This window comes from Mustelus asterias, chromosome 16, assembly GCF_964213995.1.
Source record: "Mustelus asterias chromosome 16, sMusAst1.hap1.1, whole genome shotgun sequence".
Lineage (NCBI taxonomy): Eukaryota > Metazoa > Chordata > Chondrichthyes > Carcharhiniformes > Triakidae > Mustelus > Mustelus asterias.
This window is the reverse complement of record NC_135816.1, coordinates 37586453-37596841: the sequence shown is the minus strand read 5'-3', so window position 1 is coordinate 37596841 and position 10389 is coordinate 37586453. Positions and strand designations below refer to the sequence as shown.

At 62.3% G+C, this 10389-nt stretch overlaps 1 protein-coding gene across 6 annotated transcripts in view; it reads left to right on the top strand.

The window, feature by feature from the left end:
- Window positions 1-2094: 2094 nt before the first annotated feature.
- The window catches only part of LOC144505104 (kelch-like protein 3), a 121591-nt gene continuing 113296 nt past the window's right edge, over window positions 2095-10389 (top strand). For all 6 annotated transcript variants that reach the window (XM_078230935.1, XM_078230934.1, XM_078230932.1 and 3 more), the window contains exon 1: window positions 2095-2578. In XM_078230935.1, coding sequence (XP_078087061.1) covers window positions 2490-2578 — 89 coding nt within the window. In that variant the 5' untranslated portion in view covers window positions 2095-2489. The remainder of the gene's footprint in view (window positions 2579-10389) is intronic.

The following is a 10389-nucleotide window of genomic DNA, read 5'->3' as shown; positions in this document are numbered from 1 at the left end:
AGTAGCAACACAAATAGTATTCTTCACCAGCAGAATGCTGCCATGGAGCCAAAAAATGTTCTGCCTATCACACAAATGAGTAAAGTGGTATATAAATTTCATGCCGGTGCGATGCCAGGTCTATAGGCCATATGTCCCAACGACTGGCATATATTACCAGTAATCAAACCTGCTGAGGTATAAATGAATGAACACTGCTCGACAATCACCAGGCAAGACTGTTCTCTTCCTGTTGGGGAGCACTTCAGCGGTCACGGGCATTCGGCCTCTGATCTTCGGGTAAGCATTCTCCAAGGCGGCCTTCACAACACACGACAGCGCAGAGTCGCTGAGCAGAGACATAGCCAGATTCTGCACACATGAGGACGGCCTCAACCGGGATCTTGGGTTCATGTCATACTATCTGTAACTCCCACAACTTGCCTGGACTTGCAAAGTCTCACTGGCTGTCCTGTCTCCACTCACATTGTCTGTAACTTTAAGACTTGATTAGCTGTAAAGACTCTCATTCCAATCATTAGGTATAAATCAGCCAGGGAAGCCTGAGGCTACCAACCTGAAACTATTATTTCTGGTCAGGCTGCTTCAGTACTGCACAGTTCATACTGCCTGAGGCATAAGGAAAAACATTGAATCAATGGTGAAGACCCAGAAGACTGAATTATTGGAGAAAGTTAGGAAATCTCTCATTTGAAAAGCTGAGAATGAAATGGGACCATATGGAGGAATCTAATTAATGGAACAGAAAAAGTTAACTTTAGAGCATCAAATTAGGTTTAGGTTAGGTGAGCAAGGGAACAGAAGCATAATGAAATAGAAGGCTGATCTCAGGAAGTAATCCTCACAAAAAAATAATTAATATCTTGAATAATTTCCCAGTTCGGGGCAGCAGGGCCAAAAACTCTGGACTCATTCAAGAAATGTTTGGATGTTGTGATAGAAGTCTTGACGAAAAGATGAATTAAACAGGCTGAAGCACTTTCCTCATCTATCCTTATATTGGTGACCTTTGTAATCCTTAATCTAGGGCCACAAGGTCTATTGTGGTGTTACCATCTTGCTCAAATAGTTAAACATTGATTTGAAATCAAATCTACCTGGGACTGTACCAGATTGACAAAATATCACATAGCAGCATGCATTATCTATTGACCCATCAATGCAATTTATCAATGTTTTGAGCTGTTTTATATGCTGTTACCAGTCCTTCTGCAGTGTGCAGTCAAATTGATTCCTTGCATTTTCATCATTATTTGTGGCCTTTTACTCATTGTTCTTATGTTTGCAGTTTGCTCCCTTGTTATCTGCACAACACCTTCCCTCGATTGCATTCCCTTTCTCCAGAAATAATGTGCAAACACCTGTAAATTTACACAAAGACAGAAAACGTTCCTGGCTTGGGTCACTGTCAATGTGGAGTCTGCACGTTCTCCCTTTGTCTGCGTGGGTTTCCTCTGTATTCTCTGGTTTCCTCCCGCAGTCCGAAAAAATGTGCTGGTTAGGTGCGTTGGCCAAGCTAAATTCTCCCTCCGTGTACCCGAACAGGCGCTGGAGTAGAGCGACGAGGGGATTTTCACAGTGTTAAAAGTAAACCTACTTGTGACACTTTAAAACTCAGCAGGTTTGACAGCAGAGAACAGAAACAACTTTCTCACCCAGAGTCGAAACGTTGGGTCGTATTCTCTCTCCACAGATGCTATCAGACCTGCTGAGTTTTCTGTTTTTGTTTGCGATTCCAGCATAAGCAGCCTTTTACCAGATTAAAATTCACAGGTAGAGTTTTAACAACACCAGGTTAAAGTCCAACAGGTTTATTTGGTAGCAAATGCCATTAGCTTTCGGAGCGCCGCTCCTTCGTCAGATGGAGTGGAAATCTGCTCACAAACAGATCACATTTTAACCACATCAATTTAAATCTGGGCAGGGAGAGAAAAAATTGAGTTGGGCCAACCACTTTAGAACACGTTTCTCAAGTTTAAAAACACCCCATAGAAATGCTCGCTGAAAGCCTAGGCTCATTCTGTGCACTTGCAAACATCACAGGCTGAAGGGAGGGGGGGTTGCTGGTAAATGTAGGAATTCCCGGGAAAGGTCAACTCTGGTAATGTTGTTCCCAGAGGCGCAGTTCCATCTGATTGAAAACACACACCACCCTGTACCCGCTTCTCTAGCCAAGAGCAACTTGAATTTACATCAGCAAATATTTACTTGTTACTTGAACGTTGCACTTCAATGATTGGTTTGTTGACCTCGGTCTGCTCGAAGCGGGCACCTTTCCCCCCCCCCTGTTGCTGACCAAGTGCGAGCTTGGGGTGAACAAAGCAGCGGCCGTCAGGGATTTATTTTATGTGTGAGAAACTTTCTTCGTTGTGGTTTTGCTGGGGGGGTGCTGGCGGGCGGCGACAGGAGGAAACGGCCTCTTCTCCCCCCCACCCCCGCCGCCGCCGCCGCCGCCTCCGCCTCCTCCTCCTTCACACCGAGAGAGCTGCATGAATCCCTGCAACACGGCGAGAAATGCTGCGGAGTCTCGCAGTGGCGCCGGCGGCGGCGGTGGTGGCGGACGGTGCCCAGGAGCCAGGTGAGAGTCTCTTGCCCGCTGCCGCTGCCAGGGGCAACCGGGGAGTCAGGCGCCGCGGAGGGGAGCTAAAGGCAGGGGTCCTGAGAGCGCGAGCTGCCGCTGCCATGGCGCCGCGCCGAGGCCCCGCGTCCGGGCTGACTGAGAGAGAGAGAGAGCTCCCGCTCCCTGAGCGGCCACACAGCAACTCTCACCCCCCCCCAACACACACACAACCGCCACCCCCTCCTCCCTCTGCGGGGCCGGGATGCGGGCAGCGGGACGCTGACACCTTCACGTGCTCCATCCCACACGCTCCATCATGGAGGATGAAGGGTAGTTACCGGCACGGCTCAACATCCGCCCCCTCCCCCGCGGCTGTGCCATCCTTCCCCCCAACCCCCCCGGATCTACCCCTCTCCATCGCAGCTCTACCACATCCCCTGGGTCTACCCCCCTCCCACCAGCTCTAACCCCTTCCCACAACTCTATTCCCCCCCCCCCCCGCATCTCTATCCTCCACTCTATGCCCCCCTCCCCCCTCCGGCTCTATCCCCCCACCCCCTCCGGTTCTATCCCACCCCCCCCCCCCCCCGGCTCAATCCCCCCCCCCGCTCAATCCCCCCCCCCCCCCCGGCTCAATTCCCCCCCCGCTCAATCACCCCCCCCCCCCCCCGCTCAATCACCCCCCCCCCCGGCTCAATCACCCCCCCCCCCCCCCGGCTCAATCAGCCCCCCCCCCCCCGCTCAATCACCCCCCCCCCCCCCCCGGCTCATTCACCCCCCCCCCCGGCTCAATCACCCCCCCCCCCCCCCCCGCTCAATCACCACCCCCCCCCGCCTCAATCAACCCCCCCCCGCTCAATCACCCCCCCCCCCCCCCGCTCAATCACCCCCCCCTCATCACCCCCCCCCCCGTCATCACCCCCCCCCCGCTCAATCACCCCCCCCCCCCCGCTCAATCACCCCCCCCCCCCACCCCGCTCAATCACCCCCCCCACCCCCGCTCAATCACCCCCCCCCACCCCCGCTCAATCACCCCCCCCACCCCCGCTCAATCACCCCCCCCCACCCCCGCTCAATCACCCCCCCCCCCCCCCGCTCAATCACCCCCCCCCACCCCGCTCAATCACCCCCCCCCCCCACCCACCCCCACTCAATCACCCTCCCCCCCAGCTCAATCACCCCCCCCCCCCCCCCGGCTCAATCACCCCCCCCCCCCCCCCCGGCTCAATCACCCCCCCCCCCCCCCCCCCCGGCTCAATCACCCCCCCCCCCCCCCCGGCTCTATACCCCCCCCCCCCCCCCCCCGGCACTATATCCCCCCCACCCCGCACGATATCACCGCTCACCCCCGGCACTATACCCCCCCTCCCCCCCGGCACTATACCCCCACCAAACCCACCGGCACTATACCCCCCTCCCCCACCCCCCCCTTCCTGGCTCTATACCCCCTCACCCCCCCCCGGCTCTATACCCCCCCCCCCCCCGGCTCTATACCCCCTCCCCCCCCCCCTGGCTCTATACCCCCCTCCCCCCCGGCTCTATACCCCTCCCCCGCTCTATACCCCCCTCCCCCCCTGACTCTATACCCCCACCCCCCCGGCTCTATACCCCCTCCCCCCCCCCCCCCCCCGGCTCTATACCCCCCCACCCCCGGCTCTATACCCCCTCCCCCCCCCCCCCGGCTCTATACCCCCCTCCCCCCCCCCCCGGCTCTATACCCCCCCCCCCCGGCTCTATACCCCCCCCGGCTCTATAACCCCCCCCCCGGCTCTATAACCCCCCCCCCCCCCGGCTCTATACCGCCCCCCCCCCGGCTCTATACCCCCCCCCCCCCCCGGCTCTATACTCCCCCCCCCCCCCGGCTCTATACTCCCCCCCCCCCCCCGGCTCTATACTCCCTGGCTCTATACCCCCCCCCCCTGGCTCTATACCCCCCCCCTGGCTCTATACCCCCCCCTGGCTCTATAACCCCCCCCTGGCTCTATACCCCCCCCCCCCCGGCTCTATACTCCCCCCCCCCCCCCGGCTCTATCTCCCCCCCCCCCCCCCCCCCGGCTCTATACTCCCCCCCCCCCCCCCGGCTCTATAACCCCCCCCCCACCCTGGCTCTATACTCCCCCTGGCTCTATACCCCCCTCCCCCCCTGGCTCTATACCCCCCTCCCCCCCTGGCTCTATACCCCCCTCCCCCCCCCGGCTCTATACCCCCCCTCCCCCCCCGGCTCTATACCCCCCCCCCCCCCCCCCGGGCTCTATACCCACCTCCCCCCGGGCTCTATACCCCCCTCTCCCCCCCCCCCCCCCCCGGGGCTCTATACCCCCCTCCCCCCCCCCCCCGGGCTCTGTACCCCCTCCCCCCCCCCCCGGGCTCTATACCCCCTCCCCCCCCCGGGCTCTATACCCCCCTCCCCCCCCGGGCTCTATACCCCCCTCCCCCCCCCCGGGCTCTATACCCTCCTCCCCCCCCGGGCTCTATACCCCCCTCCCCCCCCCCCCGGGCTCTATACCCCCCTCCCCCCCCCCCGGGCTCTATACCCCCCTCCCCCCCGGGCTCTATACCCCCCTCCCCCCCCCGGGCTCTATACCCCCCTCCCCCCCCCGGGCTCTATACACCCTCCCCCCCCCGGGCTCTATACCCCCCTCCCCCCCCGGCTCTATACCCCCTCCCCCCCTGGCTCTATACCCCCCTCCCCCCCCTGGCTCTATACCCCCCTCCCCCCCCTGGCTCTATACCCCCCTCCCACCCCGGCTCTATACCCCCCTCCCCCCGGCTCTATACCCCCCTCCCCCCCGGCTCTATACCTTCCCCCCCCCCCCCCCCCCCGGCTCTATACCCCCCTCCTCCCCCGGCTCTATACCCCCCCCCCCGGCTCTATACCCCCCCCCGGCTCTATACCCCCCTCCCCCCCCGGCTCTATACCCCCCTCCCCCCCCGGCTCTATAACCCCCTCCCCCCCCGGCTCTATACCCCCTCCCCCCCCCGGCTCTATACCCCCCTCTGGTTCTACCCCCTCCGGCTCAACCCACCTCCCCACCACCCCTCCAGCTCTACCCCCCTCCCCCCCCCTCCGGCTCTACCCCCCCCCTCCGGCTCTATCCCCCTACCCCCCTCCGGCTCTACCCCCCTCCCCTCCGGCTCTACCCCCTCCCCCTCCGGCTCTACCCCTCCCCCCCTCCGGCTCTACCCCCCCCCCCTCCCGGCTCTACCCCCCCCCCCCTCCGGGCTCTACCCCCCCCCCTCCGGCTCTACCCCCCCCCTCCGGCTCTACCCCCCCCCCCCTCCGGCTCTACCCCCCCCCCCCCCCCCCCCCGGCTCTACCCTCCCCCCTCCGGCTCTACCCCCCACCCCCTCCGGCTCAATCCCCCCCCCCTCCGGCTCTATCCCTCCCCCCCCCCCCGCTCTATTAACCCCCCCTCCCCCGGCTCTATTAACCCCCCCCCCCCCCCCCGGCACTATGCCTCCCTCCCCCCCCCGGCACTATGCCCCCCCTCCCCCCGGCACTATGCCCCCCCCTCCCCCCCGGCACTATGCCCCCCCTCCCCCCCGGCACTATGCCCCCCTCCCCCCCGGCACTATGCCCCCCTCCCCCCCGGCACTATACCCACCCTCCCCCCCGGCACTATACGCTCCCCTCCCCCCCGGCTCTATACCCCTCCCCCTCTCCCTCCCGGCCTCCCTCCTCCACCGGCTCTATACCCCCCCTCCCCCACACCCCCTCCCCCCTCTGGTACTACCCCCCTCCGGCTCAACCCACCTCCCCACCGGCTCTACCCGCCTCCCCACCCCTCCGGCTCTACACCCCCCCCCTCCTCCGGCTCTAACCCCCCCCCTCCTCTGGCTCTACCCCCCCCCCCCTCCTCCGGCTCTAACCCCCTCCCCCCTCCGGCTCTACCTGCCCCCCCCCCCTCCGGCTCTACCCGCCCCCCCCCCTCCGCTCTACCCGCCCCCCCCCCCCCCTTCGGCTCTACCCCCCCCCCACCCCCCTCCGGCTCTACCCCCCCCACCCCCCTCCGGCTCTACCCCCCCTACCCCCACCGGCTCTACCCCCCCCCCCCCCTCCGGCTCTCTCCCCCCCCCCCCTCCGGCTCTCTCCCCCCCCCCCCCCCCCCCCTCCGGCCTCTCTCCCCCGCCCCCCCCTCCGGCTCTCTCCCCCGCCCCCCCTCCGGCTCTCTCCCCCCCCCCCCTCCGGCTCTCTCCCCCCCCCCCTCCGGCTCTTTCCCCCCCCCCCCCTCCGGCTCTACCCTTCCCCCCCGGCTCAATCCCCGCCCCCTCCCCCTCCGGCTCAATCCCCTCCCCTCCGGCTCTATCCCCCCCCCTCCGGCTCTATCCCTCCCCCCCCGCTCTATTAACCCCCCCCCCCCCCCCCCGGCTCTACCCCCCAACCGGCTCCACCCCCCCTTACCGGCTTTAGCCCCCCCCTTCGCGGCTCTGGCCCCCCCTCGGCTCTATATCCCCCTCCCCGAGAACCCCCCTCCCTCCCGGCTCTATACCCCCCCCCCCGGCACTATATCCCCCCTCCCCCCCCCGGCACTATATCCCCCCTCCCCCCCTGGCACTATACCCCCCTCCCCCCCTGGCACTATACCCCCCCTCCCCCCCTGGCACTATACCCCCCTCCCCCCCGGCACTATACCCCCCTCCCCCCTGGCACTATACCCCCCTCCCCCCTGGCACTATACCCCCCACCCCCCGGCACTATACCCCCCCCGGGCACTATACCCCCCCCCCCCGCGGCACTATACCCCCCCCCCCCGGCTCTATACCCCCTCCCCCCCGGCACTACCCGCCTCCCCACCCCCTCCGGCTCTACACCCCCCCTCCTCCGGCTCTAACCCCCTCCCCCCTCCGGCTCTACCCCCCCCCCTCCTCTGGCTCTACCCCCCCGGCACTATACCCCCCCCCCCCCCGGCACTATACACCCCTCCCCCCTGGCACTATACCCCCCCCAAACCCACCGGCACTATACCCCCCCCCCCCCCCCAACCCCGGCACTATACCCCCTCCCCCCCCCCGGCACTATACCACCCTCCCCCCCGGCTCTATACCCCCCTCCCACCCCCCTCCCCCCGGCTCTATACCCCCTCCCCCCGGCTCTATACCCCCCTCCCCCCCCGGCTCTATACCCCCCTCCCCCTCCTCCCCGGCTCTATACCCCCCTCCTCCCCCGGCTCTATACCCCGCTCCTCCCCCGGCTCTATACCCCCCTCCACCCCCTCCCCCCCTCCTGGTTCTACCCCCCACCGGCTCTGCCCCCCTCCCCCCCCCCCCCCTCCGGCTCTACCCCCTCCCCCCCCCCCCCCCCCCCTCCGGCTCTTCCCCCACCCCCCACCCCCTACGGCTCTATCCCCACCCCCCCTCCTCGGCTCTATCCCCCCACCCCCTCCGGCTCTATCCCCCCACCCCCTCCGGCTCTATCCCCCACCCCCCTCCGGCTCTATCCCCCCACCCCCCTCCGGCTCTATCCCCCCACCCCCTCCGGCGCTATCTCCCCCCACCCCCCCTCCGGCTCTACCCCCCCCCCCCTTCCAGCTCCACCCCCCCCCCCCCCCCCCCCCCAACCCGGCTCTATCCCCCGCCCACCCAACCCGGCTCTATCCCCCCCCCCCCACCCACCCGGCTCTATCCCCCTCCACCCAACCCGGCTCTATCCCCCCCCACCCAACCCGGCTCTATCCCCCCCCCACCCAACCCGGCTCTATCCACCCCCCACCCAACCCGGCTCTATCCCCCCCCCCACCCAACCCGGCTCTATCCCACCCCCAAACCCGGCTCTATCCCTCCTCCCCCCCCAACCCGGCTCTATCCCCCCCCCCCCCCCCACCCGGCTCTATCCCCCCCCCCCCCACCCAGCTCTATCCCCCTTCCCCACCCAGCTCTATTCCCCCCTTCCCCACCCAGCTCTATCCCCCCCTCCCCCCGGCTCTTTCCCCCCTCCCGGCTCTATCTCCCCCACCCCCCCCCCCCTCCCGGCTCTATCTCCCTCCCCCCGCTCTATCCCCCACCCCCCCCCCTCCCGCTCTATCCCCCCCTCCACGCCCCCCGGCTCTACACCCCCCCCCCCCGCCCCCCCCTCCCCCCCCCCCCAATCTCTATCCTCCACTCTATGCCCCACTAGGTCCTTGTTCACATTGTCAGGAAACATTTGATCTATTATTGTCACGTGTATTGGGCAGCACGGTAGCACAGTGGTTTGCACTGCTGCTTCACAGCTCCAGGGACCTGGGTTCGATTCCCGGCTTGGGTCACTGTCTGTGTGGAATTTGCACATTTTCCTCATGTCTGCGTGGGTTTTTTCTGGGTGCTCCGGTTTCCTCCCACAGTCCAAAGATGTGCGGGTTTGGTTGATTGGCCATGCTAAAATTGCCTCTTAGTGTCCTGAGATGCGCAGGTTAGAGGGATTAGTGGGTAAAATATGTAGGGATATGGGGGTAGGGCCTGGGTGGGATTGTGGTCGGTGCAGGCTCGAAGGGCCAAATGGCCTCTTTCTGCACTGTAATGTTTCTATGATTCTGTGATACGGTGAAAAGTATTGTTTCTTGTGTGCTATACAGACAAAGCATACTGTTCATACACTGGGATATATCGGGGGAAAGGAGAGGGTGCAGAATATAGTTTTGCAATTACAGCTAAGGTTTACTATATGATAGGTCCATTCAAAAGTCTGAGGGAGACGAAATTACTGAATCATCCAAAAAGAAATTCATTAAATATTTTGGGGAACTGTCCAGCTCAGTAAAAAATGACTGAAGCAGAGGTTTCAATTCGACTGAGTCGGTTGGTACGTGTTCTCAGACTTTTGTATCTTTTTTCCTTGCTCAAGAAGGTGGAAGAGTGTGCGTCCGGGGTGCATGGGGTGCTGGATTATGCTGGCTGCTTTTCCGAGACAGTGGGAAGTGTAGACGGAGTCAATAGGTGGGAAGCTGGTTTGCGAGATGGACTGGGTTGCATTCTCCACTCTTTGTAGTTTCTAGTATACCAGTTGCACGTTTGAGCTGACATTGCACCTCTGTGCCCCATCCCCTTTCCCATTTCTGAAGATTTGTTGAAAGGTTTTCTGGTCACGATGGTATTTCCAACTGCGTTGATTTCTGGAGGAAATTTTTAACAAATGTCTTCTGAACTTGACACGGCAGTGTACTTTGTAGGCTTTTCAAGTAACGTTTGTGAGGAATTTGAGAGGTACTGAAAGCCGTCAGGGAGCTGCTTTATAAATCTAGATCATGAATGTATAAAACACCAAATCTGAGGTTCAGACAATCCCAGTACACCACAAATCCAACATAAAACAGCATCAGTACTAATGGTATTCTGTATTTCAATATTTCTGTTATAGATTGGGTAATATCAGTTGAAAACTTCACACCGTTAATTTACCTAGCCTGGTAACAATGGTGTTTATTGGCTGCAGCCAAAGTTTAACTTACTTAGCTGTATTTTTGTGTCCTCTTCCACTTAAACGTGAGCCTTTCAGCCAATGATTGTGCAGCCAAGATTCACCAGACTCTCCCTGGGATGGCAGCATTATCGTATGAGGAAAGATTGGGTTGATTAGGTTTGTATACACTAGAGTTTAGAGGAATGAGAAGGGATCTCTTTGTAATGTATGCAGTTCTGACAGGGCTGGACAGAATAAATGCAGGGAGGATGTTCCCCTGGGTGGGGATGAGGTGTGGCTCTAGAACAATGGGTCACAGTCTCTGGATACTGGGTAGGCTCTTGGAACTGAAATTAAGAGAAATTTCTTTACTCACAGGGTGGTGAGCCAGTGAAATTTTCCATCACAGAAGGCTGTGGAGGTCAAGTCACTGAATATATTTAAGAATAAATAT